The sequence below is a fragment of the Eriocheir sinensis genome, chromosome 42, assembly GCF_024679095.1.
Source record: "Eriocheir sinensis breed Jianghai 21 chromosome 42, ASM2467909v1, whole genome shotgun sequence".
In the NCBI taxonomy this organism is placed as follows: domain Eukaryota; kingdom Metazoa; phylum Arthropoda; class Malacostraca; order Decapoda; family Varunidae; genus Eriocheir; species Eriocheir sinensis.
The window spans coordinates 13,723,615-13,745,604 of record NC_066550.1 but is presented as its reverse complement, the minus strand read 5'-3'; the positions used below and the strand labels follow the sequence as shown (position 1 = coordinate 13,745,604).

At 46.4% G+C, this 21,990-nt stretch overlaps 2 protein-coding genes across 22 annotated transcripts in view; both read right to left on the bottom strand.

Moving 5' to 3' along the window:
• Positions 1 to 1,257: 1,257 nt before the first annotated feature.
• LOC127010098 (uncharacterized protein F13E9.13, mitochondrial-like) lies at positions 1,258 to 7,283 on the bottom strand. 3 transcript variants are annotated; one of them, XM_050883934.1, is made up of 8 exons: positions 6,966 to 7,283; positions 5,753 to 5,790; positions 5,461 to 5,630; positions 4,989 to 5,129; positions 4,095 to 4,294; positions 3,379 to 3,506; positions 2,770 to 2,890; positions 1,258 to 2,426 (listed from the first exon to the last, which is right to left on the bottom strand). In XM_050883934.1, exons 3-8 carry the CDS (start codon positions 5,623 to 5,625, stop codon positions 2,354 to 2,356), a joined length of 828 nt encoding a protein of 275 aa, XP_050739891.1. In that variant the 5' UTR covers positions 5,626 to 5,630; positions 5,753 to 5,790; positions 6,966 to 7,283; the 3' UTR covers positions 1,258 to 2,353. The 3 variants fall into 3 exon arrangements, with proteins under 3 accessions (XP_050739891.1, XP_050739889.1, XP_050739890.1); XM_050883932.1 differs by lacking the exon at positions 5,753 to 5,790 and having other exon boundaries at positions 6,949 to 7,283; XM_050883933.1 differs by lacking the exon at positions 5,753 to 5,790.
• Positions 7,284 to 9,394: 2,111 nt separating this feature from the next.
• Positions 9,395 to 21,990, bottom strand: part of LOC127010095 (AF4/FMR2 family member lilli-like) — an 83,339-nt gene continuing 70,743 nt past the window's right edge. For 18 of the 19 annotated variants that reach the window (XM_050883925.1, XM_050883914.1, XM_050883922.1 and 15 more), the window contains 10 exons: positions 21,541 to 21,682; positions 19,268 to 19,404; positions 18,680 to 18,920; positions 17,932 to 18,206; positions 16,817 to 16,900; positions 15,346 to 15,537; positions 14,696 to 14,764; positions 13,934 to 14,027; positions 13,298 to 13,673; positions 9,395 to 13,135 (listed from right to left, as the gene is read on the bottom strand). In XM_050883925.1, coding sequence (XP_050739882.1) covers positions 13,029 to 13,135; positions 13,298 to 13,673; positions 13,934 to 14,027; positions 14,696 to 14,764; positions 15,346 to 15,537; positions 16,817 to 16,900; positions 17,932 to 18,206; positions 18,680 to 18,920; positions 19,268 to 19,404; positions 21,541 to 21,682 — 1,717 coding nt within the window. In that variant the 3' untranslated portion in view covers positions 9,395 to 13,028. The remainder of the gene's footprint in view (positions 13,136 to 13,297; positions 13,674 to 13,933; positions 14,028 to 14,695; positions 14,765 to 15,345; positions 15,538 to 16,816; positions 16,901 to 17,931; positions 18,207 to 18,679; positions 18,921 to 19,267; positions 19,405 to 21,540; positions 21,683 to 21,990) is intronic. The other variant, XM_050883917.1, reaches the window with a different exon arrangement.

Here is a 21,990-nt window from a genome sequence, read left to right as displayed (position 1 = left end):
CCCTCCTGACGAGCCTGACGCGGCCACGGGAAAGGAAAATGAGGAAGGAATATTGCACTGGTCAAACACGTGTGACAGCCGCCTGGTGGATGCTTGTCAACGTTGCCAGATTGTCGTACTCTGCCTCATGTTTGCCGATTTCCGCCTCATAAACTGCTTTCATCACCCAAATAACTGCCTACATATATGGTTATCGTTTATATGTTAATTATTGGTGCTTCTTGGCAACAGTTATGGGCCAGAAACCAGTAAATACGTGTCTATGAGTACGATAATCCAAAAATTTGACCTGACCCTATTAACAGAACTATCAAATGACCTCTTGACCTAATTAGCAGACTTAATGATCTTACTATCCCTAAAAAAAAAAGAAAAAAAATTAAATAAGGTCCTAAAATTTGACCTGACCCTATTAACAGACCTACCAAATGACCTCTTGACCTAATTAGCAGACTTAATGATCTTACTATCCCTAAAAAAAAAAGGAAAAAAGAGAAAAAAAAGTCCTAAAATTTGACCTGACCCTATTAACAGAACTATTTAATGACCTCTTGACCTATTTAGCAGACTTAATGACCTTGCTATCCCTAAATTAAAGGAAAGAGAAAAAAAATTAAATAAGGACCTAAAATTTGACCTGACCCTATTAACAAAACTATCAAATGACCTCTTGACCTAATCAGCAAACTTAATGATCTTACTATCCCTAAAAAAAAGGAAAAGGAGAAAAATAAATAAATAAGGTCCTAAAATTTGACCTGACCCTATTAACAGACCTATCAAATGACCTCTTGACCTAATCAGCAAACTTAATGATCTTACTATCCCTAAAAAAAAAAAAGAAAAAAAAAGTCCTAAAATTTGACCTGACCCTATAAACAGAACTATCAAATGACCTCTTGACCTAATCAGCAAACTTAATGATCTTACTATCCCTAAAAAAAAAAAAAATAAAAAAAAAAGGCCTAAATTTTGACCTGACACTATAAACAGAACTATCAAATGACCTCTTGACCTATTTAGCTGACTTAATGATCTTGCTATCCCTAAAAGGAAAAAAAAAAAGAAAAATTTAAATATCCTACAATTTGACCTGACCCTAGTATCAGAACGATCAAATGACCTCTTAAGACCTAATTACCCAACTTAACGACCTTGCAATCCCTAACGACCCTCAATTACCTAACCCAAGCCTTCCTCCTTTCTCTCTATCTCTCTCTCTAATTAGGGTTGGGGGGGGGTAATTACACACAAACACAGAGGTAGATAGAACTTCATTTAGGTACAAAGATAATTAAGGCACTAATTAACAGGTCTTAGGTAATTACAGGTATATAAGTACTTGATAATGGAATGTCACCTGTATATCTGTCTGTATGTCTGTTTGTAAATGTGTTTGTCTGTTTTTCTTGGTCAAATTCTCTCAATAATCTGTCAGTCTGTCTGTTTATAAGTCTGTTTCTCTCTACAATATTCATTTATGTGTCTGTCTGTCTGTGTGTGTGTGTGTGTGTGTGTGTGTGTGTGTGTGTGTGTGTGTGTGTGTGTGTGTGTGTGCTTTTCTTGGTCAAATTCTCTCCATGGTCTGTCTGTCTGTCTGTTTATAAGTCTTTTTCTCTCTACAATATTCATTTATGTGTCTGTCTGTCTGTCTGTGTGTAAATATGTATGTCTGTTTTTCTTCTTTTTTTTTTTTTTTTACAGCAGAGGAGTCAGTCCAAGGGCATAAAAAAACGTAACAAATGAAAAAAAAAAAAAAGCCTGCTACTCACTGCTCCTAAAAAGAGTTAGAGGAGTGGCCGAAAGGGGGTCAATTTCGGGAGGAGAGGTGTCCTGATACCCTCCTCTTGAAAGAGTTCAAGTCGTAGGCAGGAGGAAATACGGATGAAGGAAGATTGTTCCAGAGTTTACCAGCGTGAGGGATGAAAGAGTGAAGATGCTGGTTAACTCTTGCGTAAGGGATTTGGACAGTATAGGGATGAGCTTGAGTAGAAAGTCTTGTGTGGCGGGGCCGCGGGAGGGGGGGAGGCATGCAGTTAACAAGTTCAGAAGAGCAGTCAGCGTGGAAATATCGATAGAAGATAGAGAGAGAGGCAACATGGCGGCAGAATTTAAGAGGTAGAAGAGTATCAGTAAGAGGAGGAGAGCTGCTGAGACGAAGAGCCTTAAACTCCAGTCTGTCAAAGAGAGCTGTGTGAGTGGAGTCTATCTGTGTCTGTCTGTGTATAAATCTGTCTATATATCTACCTATTAATCTGTGTGCACCTGTTTACCTGTCTACCTGTCTGTCACCACCTGTCACCTCCCTCGTTAGCCACCTGTGTCGTCAGTCAGTCGATCACCTTTGCTTGCGTCATCCCTCTCGGAGCCTCTTCACGTGGTCTGTAAACTGCTTGACCTTCGCCGCTTCAAGCTCACCCGCCCACCTGTGTATGCAATGGTAAGGTGAAGTTAATTAGTGTGGTTACCTGTGAGGGGGGAAAGGTATATTGGTTTGTATGATGATTTTCTCTTTGTTTCTTCAGTATTTCATTTCTAAGATTCACTTTTTTCCTTTCCTTTCCTTCCCTCCTCCCTTTTTCTCTCCTTTCCCTCCTCGCATCCTCCCTTTCTCTCTCCTTTCCCTCCTCACACCCTTCCTTTCTCTCTCCTTTTCCTCATTTTCCTTACATTCATTCTCTCCTTTCCTTCCCTTCACTGTGCTAGGTTGTATTAAGTTCTGATCATCATTCTTCTTCTTCTCTCTCTCTCTCTCTCTCTCTCTCTCACCTGCCTCCCTCCTTGAAGTACGAGCCCACGATGAGGCCGTGTGCGTGTGTGTACGTGTGTGCGTTCTCCCTCGTCACACCTGAGCCCACTAACACAGGTAGGTCCACACTCTCCAGCACCTCTGTAATAATAATAATGATAATGATAATAATAATAATAATAATAATAATAATAATAATAATAATAATGATGAGAAAATATTGTCATTATTTCTGTTCATTTTTTTTCCTTCTTCTTCTTCTTCGTCTTTCTTCATGTCCTCCTCCTCCTCCTTCTCCTACCTTCTTCTCCCTCTTCCTCTTCCTCCCCTTCTTTCTTCCTTCTCTTCCTTTACCTCCAACATCACCTCCTCCTCCTCCTCCTTCATTTCCTCCAGTTTTATCTTCTTTCTCCTCCTCCTCCTCCTCCTCCTCCTTATATCTTCCTCCTTCCCCTTCCTTTCCATTCTTCCTCTGTCTCCTCCTCCTCCTCCTCCTCCTATCTTCCCATGTCCTCTCCCCCTCCTCCTCCTCTCCCTCCTTCTCTCTCTTCCACCTCCTTCATTTCAATTCTCTCTTTGTCTCCTCCTCCTCCTATCTCCCCAAGCTCTCTCCCCCTCCCCCCACTCACCCATCAGCTCCCCAGGGTCAGCCTCCGCCCCTGTGGCAGCCCCCGTCACCACCACACCGTCCGCCAGGAAGAATTGGGCAGCCCGAGCTGTCTCACCAATGCCCAGGTCAGAGGTCATGGCATGGGCACTGGGGGGAGGAGGAGGAGGAGGAGGAGGAGGAGGAGGAGGAGGAGGAAGACCATGCATCAGAATCTACTGTCTTCCCTTTTCTCCCACAGAAGAAAAAGAAGAAAAGGAAGAAAAAGAAAACAAAAATGGGAGAAGAAAAACACAAAAAGAAGAAAATAGAAGAAAAAGAAAACAAAAAGAAGAAAAACAAAAAGAAGAAAAAAGAAGAAAAAGAAAAAAGAAAACAAAAAGAAAAACACATAAAAAGAAGAAAAAAACATAAGAAAAAACAAGAACAAGAGGAAGAAACACAAGAAGAATAATGATAAAAAAGGAGAGAAGAAAAATAAGAAAAATAGGAAGAAAAAAGAAAACAAGACAAAAAAAGACAACAAGAAAAAGAAGAGCAGAGAAAAATCATCACCACCACCACCACCACCACCACCACCATTCCCTTATACTTTCCTCATCACCATTTTTCATCACCTCCATATAAGATCACCACCTTATACCCCTTCATCACCACTACCACCATCACCACCACCACCATCACCACCACCATCACCACTACCACCATCACCATCACCACCATCATCACCACACTCACCAATGCTTCTTCTTCACATCGGCCAACACCATCACCCCCTCTGCCCCAATGGCCTTCCGGTAGCGCAGAAGTGGCCCAGCGCACGCCTCGGCCCATCCCTCGTCCCCCAGGTGGCCAAAGATGAACCCTTCCGCCCTGATGAACTGTAGCTCCGCCGCCTGAGCCACCGCCAGGGCTGCGTGGTTGCCCCCTGCCAGGATCTGAAAGGGGGGAGGATGGTTTGGTTAGGGGGTGAAAAAGCACATATGTAATTATCCAAGTTTTTCCTCCTCCTGTTTCTTCTTTTCTTTTTCAGTTTCTCTTTCTGGTCTAATAAGGAAGGGAGGAGGAGGAGAGGAAAGGGAGAGGAAAAAGGTTGTGAGGAGAGGGAAGGAAAAGGGGAGGGAAGGGAGGTGCAGGGAGGAAGGGAAGGGAAGGTTGAAAAATATAGATTCTCTGATCTTATTTTCTCTCCTGTTTCTTCTTCTTTATTTCCAGCTCCTCTTCCTCTCTTCCGTCTCCTTCCCTTCCTCCTCCTCCTCCTCTTCTTTATTCTATACTTCCTCTTTCTTGACTATCATCATTTCTGCTTCCTACTTACTCTATCCTCCTCCTCCTCCTCCTCCAGTATTATCTTTCTTCCTTCTCTTCCTCCTCCTCCTCCTCTTCCTCCAGTATTATCTTCTTTCTTCCTTCTCTTCCTCCTCCTCCAGTACTTCTTCTTTAAACAACCTCCTCCTCCTCCTCCTCCTCCTCCTCCTCCTCCAGTATTATCTTCTTTCTTCCTTCTCTTCCTCCTCCTCCAGTACTTCTTCTCTAAACAACCTCCTCCTCCTCCTCCTTTCTTTCCTTCCAGCACCAACACCACTTCCTTCACCTCCTCCTCCTCCTCCTCCTCCTCTCTCTTCCACACACCTGCACTCCACAAGGCAGCGATGAGGGGGTGACACTCCTGACCTCTCGACACACCCGGGTCATGCAGGCCACGACCTCCGGCCCGAGCTGACCTCCCTTCACATATGGGAGGTCAAACATGTTCTCGACAAGTAGCCCATCCTGTAGGGGAGAGGTAGTGTTGTTGTTGTTGTTGTTGTTGTTGTTAAAAGCAGTGTAATGGGTGAGCTGTCCCATTCCCTTATGCAAGAGTTTACCAGCATCTTCATTCTTTCATATCTGTTGTTGTTGTTGTTATTTGTTATGACTTGGTAGAAAGAGATAAAAAAAAAGGAGAAATATATACAAAAAAAATAATGAAAAGACAAAAAAGTAAAATAAATACATAAATAAAAATAAGAAAGGGAGAGAAAGAAAGAAAAAAAGAAGAAATACATACAAAAAAATGAGACAAAAAAGTTAAATAAATACACAAATAAAAAATAACACTCACCACACCGGCATCCACATACAGCTCCGCCTCCTGCACCGCCTTCTCCACCAGCTGGCGGACAGAGTGGCGGCTGAGGGGGGTGGCGGGGAGGGGGCGGACGTGCACCATGCCAATGACAGCCGCCTGACACACCTGGAACACCTCCCGGAACCTCGTTAGCGCCATCACACCTGAGGGAGAGGAATTAATGGATAGAGGGTTTTTTTGTTTTGTTTTGTTTTTTTGACAGTAGAGGAAACAGTTCAAGAGCAAAATAAAAGGAAACAATGATGAAAAATAAAGCCCGACACACCTGGAACACCTCCCGGAACCTCGTTAGCGCCATCACACCTGAGGGAGAGGAATTAATGGATACAAACAGCCTCCTTGTTTTGTTTTTTTGTTTTTCTTACAGTAGAGGAAACAGTTCAAAGGCAAAAAAAAAAGGAAACGATGATGAAAAATAAAGCCCGCTACTCACTGCTCCCACAAAATACGAGACACATTGGACTGGCTGACATGTCTTTACCGTGTAGCAGCGATGAGCCAAATTTGTGGCTTTACCGTGTAGCAGCAATGAGCCAAATTTGTGGCTTTACCGTGTACCAGCGACAGGCCAAATTTGTGGCTTTACCGTGTACCAGCGACGGGCCAAATTTGTGGCTTTACCGTGTACCAGCGACAGGCCAAATTTTTGGCTTTACAGTGTACAAGAGACAGGACAAATTTGTGGCTTTACCGTACCAGTAACGGCCAAATTTGTGGCTTTACCGTGTTTAACAGCGACAGGCCAAATTTGTGGCTTTACTGTAATTAGCAGCGACGGGCCAAATTTGTGGCTTTACCATGTACCAGCGACGAGCCAAATTTGTGGCTTTACCGTGTACCAGCGACGGGCCAAATTTGTGGCTTTACCGTGTACCAGCGAAGGGCCAAATTTGTGCCATGATATAAACCGCCCAAGATAAATGATACATAAACTGATCACAAATGCTTTGATATATATTATGAAATGGTTTGTGTGTGTGATGATTTTTTCTCATTTTTCTTGCTTAGAGGGACCATTAAGAAACATGATCCCTGCAGCTACTGGGTTAAGAGGCAGCGGACATTACAGCTATTGACTATTCCAGCTTGCTCCAGTCATGGGTACAAGAGGTTCAAGTTCGCTCGTACTCGTTGTTCCCTTGAGTGTCAGCGTCGTTCCTTCAGGTTCCCCAAGATCGTTTAGGGCAGGGGATAGGCATAACTTGTAAAGAGGCATAACTCGAAAAGTAGACATTTGCGACGGAACTGAGGTACAAAATCATGCAATTCACAACATCTATCACCAGAAAAACATTAACCACGTCAGAAAATCGTTGGTTGGGTTAAACTGTAAATTGTCCGAATAATATTCTTAATTCCCCGTTAGCTGCTCATAGGTAAGCCCTGAAACCTCATCAACGGTTATTAATTTCCTCTCTCCTATTAACCACCCCATAGACACACACCACACGCACTCCTCACCCATTCTTGAGCCTCACCAGAAGTTGTCAGGGCCGGGGAACGATTATTTTTGAGGCTCAACACAGCACGACACGACCCTCACCGTCCCTTATCACCCTTGTTTTGAACCATGGAGGTAGAATTGGTGGAGTCGACATCAGCCCAGTTAAGTGAACCCGCCCGAGCTGTCATTTTTACGGCCAGGTGTCAGGTGTTATCAGGTCAGGCTCCCTCTTAATGGGCTCGGCCAGGTTCGCCCACCCCCATCTTTTGGCCGTAAATTTGACAGTTCGTCGGCTTCACCTCAATGAATGGGATAAGCGGGCCGTGTCGACTCCACCAATTCTACCTCCATGATTGATCTTGATCTTGATCTTGATGTCACAGGTGGCTCGGGATTTCTCCCCAGCCAGGCCTTTGTATCGGCAGCTCCTGTGATTGATTGATTGTTTATTGTTGCAGGTAAACAACAAGGGAGAAGGTGAAAAGAAAACAAAAACATGCGGGAAGTCAATGTTCTCGGGGCAAGATATCATTCCCTACATCTTGCACGCCACACTCTGTCCTGCCTGGGGGTTGGGATGGCATGTTCCTCCCTTCTCCCTTGTTGTTTACCTGCAACAATAAACTATCAATCAATCAATCAATCACATGCCTTCCAAGAACTCTTTCACTGCCTCAATCACTCGTCCACTCGTCTCTCCACTGAGCCCCAGCAGCACCACCATCCACTCCCTTGCCGTCCTCCCGTTCACTCCACGTCCCATCTCGCTCAGAAACACATATATCATCTTCGTTCTCTCCCTGTCATACTTCTTGCATTCCCACTACATGCTGCACAGTCTCGTCCACACCCCTGTCACACATCTGGCACACTTTGAACTTTGAACTGTCTTATACCTCAAATAACACTCCTCGCGGCGCTAGGAAGCTCGTAAAGGCGAAATGAATAGCGTGTGACAGCCTCCGCGCCCGTCATCCCCACATATTAAGACGTCACACAGCCTTCCACAGCCCCGTAACACAGCTTTAATGTATATCTAGTAAGGAAATAATATCTTCTAACACTGTCTTACCTCAAATAACACTGCTCGCGGCCATAGGAAGCTTATAAAGGCAAAAAGAATAGCGTGTGACAGCCTCCGCGCCCGTCATCCCCGCCACACAGCCTTCCACAGCCCCGTAACACAGCCTTATTGTATATCTAGTAAGGAAATAATATCTTCTAACACTGTCTTACCGCAAATAACACTCCTCGCGGCCATAGCAAACTCGTGAAGGCAAAAAGAATAGCGTGTGTCAGCCTCCGCGCCCGTCATCCCCACATATTAAGACGTCACACAGCCTTCCACAGCCCCGTAACACAGCTTTATTGTATATCTAGTAACGGAATAATATCTTCTAACACTGTCTTACCGCAAATAACACTCCTCGCGGCCCTAGAAATCTCGTAAAGGCAAAAAGAAGAGCGTGTGTCAGCCTCCCGGCAAGTCATCCCCACATATTAAGACGTCACACAGCCTTCCACAGCCTCGTAACACAGCTTTAATGTATATCTAGTGACGGAATAATATCTTCTAACACTGTCTTACCTTGCATAACACTGCTCGCGGCCCTAGGAAGCTCGTAAAGGCGAAAAGAATAGCGCGTCCGCGGAGCCACGCCGTGAAGGAGGACGCGGTATTGCCACGTGGCCGCCTGAAGTAGAGGTGCCGACCAATCAGAGAGCTCGAGAGAAAAGGGGCAGGACTCTCAGCCAATCAGCGCACAGCAAGACCCACGTCAGCCAATCAGAGCAGAGAACAGATACCGCGTTGGCGCCAAACGTTGCTACGGGTCCCCCCATGCAAGACATATAGCCATTTTTTCAGGAGTCTTTTGGGGCCTAGTAGGGGTTGTATTTTAAGACACCATCGCTTCTCACATCAACTATTTCTAAAGGTCAAAGAGGGGATCAATCTGTTTTTCATGAGTGTTTTTTGAGGTTCATGGCACAGAGGAAGGGTCAAACTACCACCAGGGTCATAAAACTACCCCTGGAAAGGCCTAGACCGAAGAAATACATAAGTGCTCAAAAAACAAAATCCTTACCTCCAGACACAGCGAAGAAAGAGACATCGTAAAGTCAAGAGTTATCTTTGATGTTGAAGATGTGGAAGAGTTGGTGAAAAATTTACTTATCACCAGCTTGACACAGACTAACTGTGGTGTGAGTGTGGCCGTGGCATCGTAGATACTAGGAAGAAAGCAAATTTGAAGATGAACAAATACTAGCATCAGGATCTACACCTCCCTATCCTATTATGACATTGGTCTCCTCCATCAGCTATTTAGTGCAGCAGTGCCGCATGCAGGCTTTCTAATTTATCTTTATTTTGTCCTTTATTGTAAAAAAATAAAGTAAATAAAAAAAATAAAAAACCACTTAGCCATATATCTATTCGAGTGTTACATAATAAAGTCAATAAACATAAGAAATACTTTATTATTTACATGATATATCTGTAAAACAGCAAACTGTGCATGTGTTATTATTCATTTACTTATTGTAGATACAATCTTGGCATAGATTTGAAATAAGACTGTCCTTTTGTACAGCTTTTGGGTCCCTCAACAAAAGGTGCCCAACACAGAAATGATACACTACTTAGGTCATCATAAATAAAGTACGAGTTTGGAGTATAGGAAGGACACTTTCTGATGGAGGTGGTGGTGGAGGTGCGGCAGCAGGGGGGGCGGGGGCACGGCACCCACCACGGACACCACTACAGCCCTGGACAGTGGTGGTGGTGGTGGAGATGGTGGTGCAGCATGTAGTTATCACTCACACAGCAACCACCACCACCACCACTACCAACAGACAGTGGTGGTGGTGATGGTGGTAGTGAGGCATGCAGCTATTACCCAAACACCACCACCACCACCACTACCAACAGACAGTGGTGGTGGTGATGGAGGCATGTAGCTACCACCCAAACACCACCACCACCACTGCCAAATTGGAGTGGTGGTGGAGGTGGCGAGGAGGCATATGGCAACCACCCACACACACCACCACACCACCACAGATGTCGGTATGGCCCATGGCGGCGTTACAGTGTAGGGCGCAACACCCCAACCCCCTGACACCGGCACCACAGCTGTAGGAGAGGAGGCGACTCGCAGGACAAGGTCACCGCGAGCCTATGCGAGGGAGGGAGGACTGGGGTGACAGGCCGGGCGAGGAACATGGTGCTGGGCTGGCGACGCTGGCTGAAGGATATGTTTTGAGGGTGAGAAGGGGGGCGACGAGGGGTGAGAGGCGCATCCCCCCCTAATCGTCAACCCCCCCCTGGAGGTACTGGGGTGTGGCTGGGGTGGCGTTTGTCGAGTGGAGTGTCATTCGGTTCCGGTTTCCTGTCGAACGCTTTTGTATTCCTGGTGAGTGTGTTTTCGCTACGTAAAAATAAAAAAAATAAAAATAAAATAAAAAAAAGTCTTCGGTTTCGTCGTCAGTATGATACATTCCGATACATTCTTGGGTTTATCGCTACTACGAGTTATACATGTTTAACTCTATAGCTGGTCTTATGAGAGAGAAAGAGAGATTTCAGAACATGACAAGGACAAGGAAGAGGAGGAGGAGGAGGAGGAAGCAAGAGAAAATCCACAATATCATTTCATAAACTTGTTATTAACGCATTTTATAGTACTTTTTCAACTAGTATTCCCGCCTCACATTCCCCCTTACAACCTTCAACAACTACTACCCAAGTTTTAGGGACATCCGCACTTCAACACAACAAATTTACGCGGCGGACGCAGCAGCTCGGCGTCCAACAATAACAAAAAGAATAACTGCATTACCAACTCAATGGTAGAGGACACGTTACAGAAATTTCAATCGTGATGTCGGGAGGTGGCGGTGTGTGTGTGTGTGTGTGTGTGTGTGTGTGTGTGTGTGTGTGTGTGTGTGTGTGTGTGTGTGTGTGTGTGTGTGTGTGTGTTGCTATGAAGGTGTATGTATTCCTATATGTACGAGTATTTGAGTGTTTCGGCTAGAGCATGTGTGTGTGCGTGTGTGTGCGTGTGTGTGTTTGCGGCGGAGTGATTCTCATGTGCTGACACAAATCTTGGTGTTTCAGTGTGCATAACTTTGTGCATATACGTATTGTCTAAACCCCCACCACCACCGCCACCCCCCTGGCCCCAACATGCCCCACCACCACCACCACCACCCCCCGCCAGGCCGCGCTGGGCCCGGCCACCCGGCAGTACCCTGTTTCACCAAGGACACAATTTCTACCTGCACCAACATTTCAGTACATTAAATAAAATATTGAATGCTAACACTTTAAATAAATAAATAAATTTACAAACAATACTGAACTCAAAGGTCCAACTTTAGAGGAGGAGAAGAACCAGTGAACTAACAGACTTTAGATAATATAAACCAGCTTTGGCTTTGCCAATGACAACAGAGGAGGAAGGAACACAACACAACACAGGCGGCGGCAGCTGGGAAGACAGGACACTGACAGGACAGGAGCAGCGGCAGCTTGCATCCCCGGCGAGGCCCTGCCCCACCCCCACCCTGCCACCCTCACCGGGCAGCGGGGGGTGCGGGGCGGGGCCGCCTCGGGAAAGGAAGGAGAAAACACCAATGATGGCCGGCGCCCCGAGCCACAGCGAGGAGGAAGAAGCTCACCGTGTGGATGTGATGAGATGAAACACTATACAACAAATGAACAATACTCTCGTGATATGGATGAGGAAGTGACAAGGCAGAAGACAGGACATGTGTTGTGTTGCTGCGGTCATCACAGAGACCAGCGGCGGCAGCACCGCCGACGTACTTGTAGCGAACCAGCTGCCAGGACGGGGGCCGGGCCGGGCCGGGGTCCAGCGGCACCGGGCCTGGCGCGTCGGAGACGACCACGGGAAACAGAGCAGAACGGCGGCCTTCCGCGGCGGATGGGAGCACGTCCCATCGTTTGTGACAAAATAATTTAGTGCGTTCCTGGTTCGTCGTAGATTGGGACTACAAGTACAAATATCAACTTTATATCGTCTATAACGAGCACATGAGCGTCGATAAAATTAAGTATACTTAACAATATTGCCCGACCGGACAAAATAAATGAAACATTGCCATTCAAATTATCAACTTTTGCTGCTTACAAAAGTTTAAGGTTTTCGGGGGAATTAAAGCCCAGTACAAAGTACTCTGTCGCAACACCATTATGGTCAGTACCATTATCAAATTTCAATATGTACAAAAATATACATCTGGCAGGGAGTGTGTGCTCAGTACATGCCACAAAGAGTTGCCAAAAAGGTCGCCAGGCCAGGCAGGAGCGCCGCGCCTCGCCGGCCCCTGTGGCGACGCCGGTGTTGCCAAGGTGCTGTTCCTGAGCTAGGCCAACACGGCCGCCTCAGCGCCTCGACGCCCCGGCTGAGATATCTGGCGAGGACCTTCTCCGTGCTGACGAGCGTCTGGGCCGGCGGCGGCGGCGGCCTGGCTGTGAGGCCGGCCAAGGCATCCTGGCCCTGTCCTGCGGCCAGCAGCGGAGCCTCCTGGCCCTGGCCCTGCCCCGGGCTGCATGGGGCGGGGCAGCCCATGCCTGCCCCGCCCGGGGCCGCTCTTCACGTGAGCACACAAGGCAATGTCTTCACATTTATGGACCTCTCAGCAAATTTGTACATTTTGGGTGGGAAGTATAACAAAAGAAAAATAAAAAAATGTTGACTATCTGTATAAAACCATTCATAACTAAATTTAATGATAAGGCATCACAGTTGTCACACAAGGAAGCCAAACGTTGGGGTCTTGGGCCGCGCACCACGGCGACGCAACACTCACCAGGGCGGGGCGGCGACGCTCCCGGCCGCCGCCGCCCAAGACGACCCACGATAACTTGACACCGTCTGATTGCACTACACTACTGTAACTAATGAGAGTTTCCTTGAGTATCTGGATCCAGTAGTGGGCCGCCACTCGGCCGCCCCGGGCCCTCACTGCCACTAACAAGGCATGGGCGCGGCGTGGGACGCGCACCCCGGCACCCGGGGCGCCCCCCTGTGCGGGGGAGGGGGGGCAGCTCCCGGGGCGGGGGCAAGAGCTAGGCCCTGATGCGGTGCAGGCCACACTGCACGTACATCACCAGCTCCGGCAGCGAGGAGTGCAGCGTGAGGGGGCTCGCCTGGTGGTCCAGCTCATCAAAGAAGTCTGAAAGGACAGCCACTGTGAGTGTGAGGGACACACACACACACACACACACACACACACACACACACACACACACACACACACACACACACACACACACACACACACACACACACACACACACACACACACACACACACACACACAACAGCTCCGCCTCACCTTTGATGTTGTTCTTGGCCACGTACTCGTCAGCCTCCATCCACATGTCCAGGGCGGAGGCCAGCTGGCTGGACAGGTAGTTCTGCTTCATGATGAGGGTGTGGATGTTGACTGGCACCGACACCGCCCCGTGCGCCCCCTGGGGAGGCTGGGGGTGGGGCGGCGTGTGGCCCACTGGGGGCGCCGCGCTGCCGCCCTTGGAGCGCGTGCCCTCCGTACTGGTGGTGTAGCCTGAGGACTGCGACCCCTCAGACCCCACGGACCCGGCCGGGGAGGGGGTCTGGGAGGGGTGCGAGGGGGAGCCGCCGCCCCGCTGGCCCCCCCACTGCTGCCCGTTGCTGCTGCCGGTTTCCAGGTTTGCGGTCTTGCTGTGGTTCTGGGGGAGGAGGAGGTCAAGAGGTCAGTGAGGTCATCACTATATCCATACCTCCCTACATACACACTAAGGGCAATGGAACCTTTGGCTTCCTTCATTTCTGTTATCATATTTATTATTATTTTGATTTATTATTTCCTTGACCTTTTTTTCTTTTTTTCTTACACAGAAGTAAGCAGCAGTCAAGGGTGAGGAATGACAGTGTTGCAAATCTTCCCTACCTGACACCAACCACCCAACGAGAGCGCTCAACACCTTACCTGGAAGTACCTGTTGAGCTGTCTCTGGTTGTCTTTGTGCTCAAACCGCCGCATCTGGTAGATCTTGAGCGACAGCAGACTCTGGCACCGCAAACTGTAACACACGAACACACGCACGAGAGTTAGAGAGAGAGGCAGAGAACAAAGAAGTAAACAACATCAAATACAGCAAGAAAGGAGGTAAACAAAAGACAGGGAGGAAGAGGAGGGAGAGAGCACATGATAAACAAGAGATGAATATTGGAGGAGAGAGAGCGAGAGAGCGAGAGGGAGAGAGAGAGAGTAGGGAAGACAGAAGGCAAACTGGACTGATAGGAGACAGCAAAGGAAGGAAAAAAGACAGGGAGGGAGGAAGAAAAAAAAGAGAGAGAGAGAATGAGTTAGGAAGACGAGAAGGCAAAGTGAACTGCCCACCAATCTATTACTCTTCTACTTCCTCTTCCTCTTCCTCCTCCTCCTCCTCCACCTTTCCTTCTTCCCTTCTTCTTCTTCTTCCAAACTTTCATTCCACTTCTCTTTCCTTTCCTTCCCTTCTTTTTCTTCCAAACTTTCATTCCACTTCTCTTTCCTTTCCTTCCCTTCTTTTTCTTCCAAACTTTCATTCCACTTCTCTTTCCTTTCCTTCCCTTCTTTTTCTTCCAAACTTTCATTCCACTTCTCTTTCCTTTCCTTCCCTTCTTCTTCCCTTCTTCCCCATCCTATGCATAACAAAAGGAGATAAACAGAGGAAGAGGGAGAGGGAGAGGAATGGCCCTCACTCACCTTATGACGGCCAGCTTAGCGTTGATGGACCCTTCTTGGTTCTCTCTCCTGAAGACAGAGGAAACCCACCTGGAGGAGAGAGGGAGGGAGTGCTTGAGCTAAGAGTACACATCAACAGACAGGCAGACAGACCAGCTACTGACCCTCTTCCCTAGCCAGTCAGTCACAAAGCCTTTCATCTACCTAACCAGTCATACAGTTACAAAGCCATCTATCAATCCAGTTAATCAGCTAGCCCATTCCTATATCCACTCATATACCCAGTAACTCAGTCAGTCAGTCAGTCACCCAGTCAATTGCATACCCAGTCAGTCCAAACCACCGTTCCCAGATGTCATCCTCAGATTATAGCATTTACTGGTTTCTGACGCATTAACTATAGCCGAGAAATGTCATGAATTAACTGTTTTAATGCTAATTATATATGAATCTCGGTACTAGGGCCCACGAGACAGTTTTTGGGTCAGAAGTCGGGAAATATAAGCAGCTGAGTACGACAATCTGGCAACCTCGGTCCAATCACATACTCAACCAGCTAGTCAGTCAGTCAACCAGTCACAAATTCCTCCACTCTTCCACCCACTCATCCACATAACCAGCCACACGACCTCTCATCCACTCACCCACACAACAACAGCCCAGGTACTCACTTGATAAAATTGAGTGTGTCTTTGTACATGGTGAGTGAGGCGGAGGTGTCGTGATCGGTCTCCATGGCCTTGCCGCTGAGGATGAAGTACAGCGCTGCCTCCAGGTACTTCATGGCCTGCATCGAGCGGTCCGTCTCCTCGTCAGCGATGTGTTTCAACTGCTTGGCCATGTTCAGATACCCATTGTAGTCTCTGTCGGAGGAGGAGAAGGAGGAGGAGGACATGAGATATGGGGTCGTAGAAGCAAGGTATGTTATAGGAGGAGGAGAAGGAAGATGAGGAAGTGAGATATGGGGTCTTAGAAGCAAGGAATATTTTAGGAGGTTAGGAGGATATGTTATAGAAGGAGGAGGAGGAGGAGGTGAGATATGGAGTCTTAGAAGCAAGGTATGTTTTAAGAGGAGGAGGAGGAGATGAGATATGGGGTCTTAGAAGCAAGGTATATTTTAGGAGGATATGTTATAGAAGGAGGAGGAGGAGGAGGAGGAGGTGAGATATGGAGTCTTAGAAGCAAGGTATGTTTTAAGAGGAGGAGAAGGAGGAGGAGGAGGTGAGATATGGGGTCTTAGAAGCAGGGTATGTTATAGGAGGAGGAGGAGGAGGAGAGGAGGAGGAGGAGGAGGAGGTGAGATATGGAGTCTTAGAAGCATGGTATGTTTTAGATGATATATAAGTTAAAGAGAAAGGAAAAAAAGTGATAATGAGTGATGTATGGGGCATTGAGAAGGAAAATATAGGAGAAAATGCAAAAGATATGGAAAGGTTGACATAGAAGGTAACGAAAAATAAGAACACATGAGTACTTAAAATCAAGGTCAGTTAATAGGTCAATAGAGGGTAATCAGACAAGGAAGAGAAAAAAGGTCAAGTATAGAATAAAAAAACAAGAAAATTACTGAAAAAAGAAAGGTTGACATAGAAGGTAGAGATAAAGAAAACTAAGAAAAACACATGAGTACTTAAAACAAAGGTCAATAGAAAGGTAATCAGACAAGGAAGAGAAAAAAGGTCAAGTATAGAATAAAAAAACAAGAAAATTACTGATCAAAAAGAAAGGTTGACATAGAAGGTAGAGATAAAGAAAACTAAGAAAAACACATGAGTACTTAAAACAAAGGTCAAGAGAAAGGTAATGAGACAAGGAAGAGAAAAAAAGGTCAAATACAGAACGAAAGGCCAAGAAAATTACAGCAAACAAAGAAATAGCTCAACACAGGAGGTAAAAATGGCGTGAAACCAAAACCGAGATAAACACACAACATCAACGTACATTAAAACAGCTAAGTTACCCACACATCACAAGGTACATTAGTAAGGTATTAGCAGGTAAGCAAGCAGTTAAGTAAGTAAATATTAACAGCAGCTTCATTAATTATACACTAGTAACCTCTCTCCTTAAACCCCCCCAATAGGTAGTTCAATTATAGACACATTTGGTACGCTGAGAAATGCAAAACCTCCTCTCCTTTACCTGTTAATCTCTGGTATTCTCCTTTCGAAATAGGATGCATACTGTCGTTCCTGCTGGTTTGCATAGTGCCCATGCAATAGTGCCCTGTAAAGAAGCACACTCGTTATGGTACAGCCCAGAGTGACATGCCAACCCTGCCCTGACGTACCCTGTCGAGCGCCACTGTTGTGTTATGGCCTAGCTTGACATGCTGCCCCTACGCTGCTCTCCCCTGTCAAGCGCTGTTATGTTACCCTGCCAAGCGCTACCATTATGTCACAGCCTAGTTTGACATGCTGCCCCTACCCTGTCAAGCGCCATATGTTACCCTGCCGTACCCTGTTGAGCGACACTGTTATGTTATGGCTTAGTTTGACATGCTGCCCCTACCCTGTCAAGCGCCATATGTTACCCTGCCGTACCCTGTCGAGCACCACCATTATGTCACAGCCTAGTTTGACATGCTGCCCCTACCCTGCCCTCCCCTGTCAAGCACACATTTGTTATAGTACAGCTTATAGATAACATGCCTTCCCTAACCTAACCTGCCCTGAAGAAGCTAAATATAGACACGTGTTATATTACAGGTAAGTTGTAACATGCCCCCTGTAACCAGCCCGAAGAAAGCCTGATATGGAAGCCCAGTTGTTATGTTAGAGCTTATATATAACATGCTTCCCCTAACCTAACCTGCCCTGCCCTAAAACAAAGCTCAGTTGTTATATTAAAGCCCTGTGTGATGCCCTCTGTACCCAGCCCTAAGGAAGCCTATTTTAATAGCACACTTGTTATATTACAGCTTATAGACAGCACGCTTCTCCTAACCTATCCTGCCCTGCCCTAAAACAAACCCCAGTTGTTATATTAAAGCCCTGTGTGACATCCTCTGTACCTGGCCCTAAGAAAGCAAAAAGCACAGTTGTTATATTACAGCTTACAGACGGCACACTTCCCCTAACCTATCCTGCCCTGCCCTAAAACAAAGCCCAGTTGTTATATCAAAGCCCTGTGTGATGCCCTCTGTACCTGAACCTAAAAATACCTAATACAGAAGCACAGTTTTTATATCACAGCTTATCTATAGCATGCTTCCCCCCCCTCACCCTCGGCACTGATAGGCACTGGTTGGCACTTACTGGTCCCCGGCAGGCCTGGAGGGAGGGAGGGTGGCACTGGCGGTGGTGTTGGGCGTGGTGCTGGGTCCCGGCAGCCGTCCGTGCGGGGCCGCCAGCGAGCACCCGTTCTCGGCCTGCCCCGCCCCAGACGCCTCCGCCACCCCCGAGTCGGCGCTCTTGACGGACTGTTCCCCGGAGGATCGGTAACTCGCCCGGGACTCGTGCTCCGACACCGGCCGGGACACATAGCCGCTGCTGTCGCCGCTTGGGGTGTGGCCGCTCTCCTCCGCCTTGTCCTGGGGTAGGGGGGAAAGGTTTAGCGACACCAGTATTTATTTATTTATTTTCACATCAAAGGAGACGGCTCAAGGGCAACAAAAAGAGTGCAAAAATAAATAAATAAATAAATAAAGCCTGCTACTCGCCACTCCCAATTTATCTTTATTATTATTATTATTATTTTTCTTTTTACTGTGCCATGTCCTGAGGTGAAAGGGAGATTTAGTAATGCCCTTTTATTTACTTATTCATCTTTTTTACAGTAAAGAAGGCAGCTCAAGGTAAGGAACATGAATAAAAACAAATGAAGAAAATGAAAATAATAGAGTAAAGTGTGTGTGTGTGTGTGTGTGTCCATGTATCTTAATTCCGTGTGCGTGTGAGTGTCATAAAGTTCTGTGTATGTGCGTGTGTGTGTTAATTCTGTGTGCGTGTGAGTGTCATAAAGTTCTGTGTATGTGTGTGTGTGTGTGTGTGTGTGTGTCCTCACCTGACTAGATTGCTGAGAATGCTGGGGTCTCTGGGGGTGCTTGAGCTGGCTGGGGTCGTCCTTCTCCTGGGGCCAAGCGTGGTGGTTGTCATCCGCCGAGCGCTGGCTGGCGGCCCGGGAGCTGGCGGGGCTGCTGGCGGCTGCGTCGGGGGTGCCCAGACTCTTGCTCACCCGCTGCTTCTTGCTTCGGTTCTCCCCGCACTCGCTGTTGGCCCGGGAGGTGCTGCGCGTGCTCTCCAGGCTGGGGCGGGAGAGAGAGAACATTGACGAACTTTCCCTTCTCTATATTTTTTACATGCGTTGATATATATTACGAAATGGTTTGCGTGAGTGATGATTTTTCTCATTATTCTCGCTTAGAGGGAAGAGCCTTTAAGAAACATGATCCCCGCAGCTACCGGGTTAATATATCATTTTTTTTTTTTTTTTTTTTTTACAGCAAAGGAGACAGCTCAAGGGCACAAAAAAGTAAACATTAATAAAAAAAAAAGCCCGCTACTCGCTGCTCCTAAAACTGCATATATGTCCTCAACTATGAAATGAATGACTACTACTACTACTACTACTACTACTACTACTACTACCCACCTGCTGTCCCGGTCGTGGCCTCGCTTCCTGGACCACTTCTCACTCTCCACGCTGCCGTCCCTGCGTCCTCGCCCCTCGTTGCTGCTGCCGCCCCCAGGAAGGCCCAGAGACTCCTGCGTGTGCCGTTCGCTGCCCTTCTGCAATGAGCCATGATGGGAGGTGAAGGAGGTGAAGGGATGGGGTGCAGGGGGACGGATAGTGTGTGTGAGCTAGTCTGTACGCATCTCTCTCCAATTTGTACGCATACCAGGTAATGAGGAAGCAATGGAAGAGTTAAAATTTGCTATCTGGAAACAAATGACTGAAAATTACCCCAAAAAATATAGCTGGAATAAAGAAAACTAACAAAATAATAAAATAACTGATGAAATAAATGAAAAATAAATAAAATACACAATACACGATAAAATAAAATCAATATATGAAAAATAATGAAGTAAAAGTAAGATAAACAAGACAATAAAATAAGCAGAATATAAAAAAATCAATAAAACAAGGAGCCGAACTATCTCTGAAAAACAAAAACAAACATAAATGGAGTCAAAATAGATGCGTCACACCTCAGCCAACACACACACTATGCTCTTCGCCAACCCCCGCAATGCTCTAAAGCCTAATGAAACAACCAAAACGTCATTACACCATCAAAGAATTCTCATGACGTAAGACTGACCATACGAGCACTAAGAGGCTGACGGGTAACACATACGAGTTCTCCTGGCCAATACGGGAACTGGTGGGTTATAGAAGGCATGGATATGGGGTTACGAGGCTAGGGCAAGTTCTATATTGTGTTATCAGTAATGCCGATACTTAAACCATTTCAAATAGTCTGGGCGTTCGATTCCAGGGGTCCTTTCCTCCACTCTTTTCAGCCACACAGTTCCAATACCTGTCCCTTCCTTTCATATGCTAGTTTTAGGTAACATATGAGAAGGGAAAAATAGGTGTTGGGTTGTGTGGCAGAGCAGACGGGAGGAAAGGACCCGCGGAATCGAACGCCCAGATGGACTATTTAAAGTGGTTTGACTGTAGGCTATGGTGTTATATCTCGACACGGTTACGATACATCAACACAAAGGGAGAGGGAACGAGGTGACATTTAAGCGATAATTACTTAAGCAGACGAGGAAGTAAGAAAAATTGGTATGCTCTAGTATTGCGAAATCAGGTTTTACGATACTTCAACACAAAGGGAGAGGGAACGAGGTGATATTTAACCGATAATTACTTAAGCAGTCGAGGAAGTAAGAAAAATTGGTATAATCTAGTATTGCGAAATCAGGTTTTACGATACTTCAACACAAAGGGAGAGGCAATGAGGTGACGTTTAAGCGATAATTACTTAAGCAGACGAGGAAACTAGAAAGATTTGTATGATCTAGTATTGCGAAATCAGGTTTTACGATACTTCAACACAAAGGGAGAGGGGAAAACTGGGTGATATCGAAACTAGTATTACTAAAACGTAGATGCAAAAGAGCTAAAAACATACAGAAAGAAGGGTATGTTTCTCTCGAGATGCAAAATGAACGTTCCCTCAATGATAATACGCAAAGTTAGCGTTTTCATACAAGACAGAAGATACACGGCTATTATGAAACGCAGGAAATGTGGAAATAATTGCTATAGTCGCCCCAGAAAGTGTAACCCAGAAGGAAAACAGAGCCAAGTAACATCTAAGCTCTGACATACCCAAAGAGGTTGTGTTAATTCATTGAGACAAGGAAAACAGAAATAAGGTGACATCCAAGTCTATCATTCCCAAAATCAGGGTTGCAATGCCTCCACAGACAAGGAAATAAGAAAAATGTGTAACTTCTAAACACTAATATTACCAAAAGTCATTTAACCTCAGCATACAGGGAAAGGAGAAGTTGGAAAGTTTAGTTTAGTCGGCGCAACATCTGTGGTCATATGCCGGAGAGACAGAAGGGGAAGGAATTATAGGAGAAAGGAACAGATCCCAGGAGACAGGACACAACCCCCGATTAATACCTGGTACCCATTCACTGCTCAGGGAAAGGAGAACTGAGCAATTTCTCTAAATAAGCAAAACCTTTCAATGTAAACAATAACAGAAGGATCAACAAGCCAACTGTCTATTAAAAGGATCAATATACCTAAACCCACTCACTGTAAAATATAAATAAGATAACAAGTACCTATGATCTATATATACAAAGCCTTTCTATGTAAACAATAACACAATATAAGACGCAGCGAGTCAAGCCAAGCCATGCACGGTGCGAGTGGCTGCTGCTGGCATTTACCTTTGGCCTTTTCCTGATCCCGGTGGGGGGCGATCTCTCCTGCTTCTTCTTGCGGTGCTGCCGAGAGATGGAGGTGTCTGAGACGGGGGAACGCGGGCTGGCCAGGACGGGCTGCCTCGCGGGTGTGGCCTCCCCCGGCTCCCTGAAACACACACACACACACACACGTTATTATTATTATTATTATTATTTTTTACAACAAAGGAGACAGCTCAAGGGCACTGTGGGGCAAATGGGAAAAGTAAAAAGTATAAGTTTAAGTATAAGTGAAGTTTATGGACAAGATAGGGAGCCCAGTGCAGATGTAGCTAACAGATGTGGAGTAGAGGACCTGGAAACAGTGCTCAGAAGGGAAAGACTCTGATGGTTTGGACATGTACAGAGTGTACAGAGGGAAAACATGGAGAAGTGTGTACAGGAAGACTATGGTTTGGACATGTGAAGAGAGCA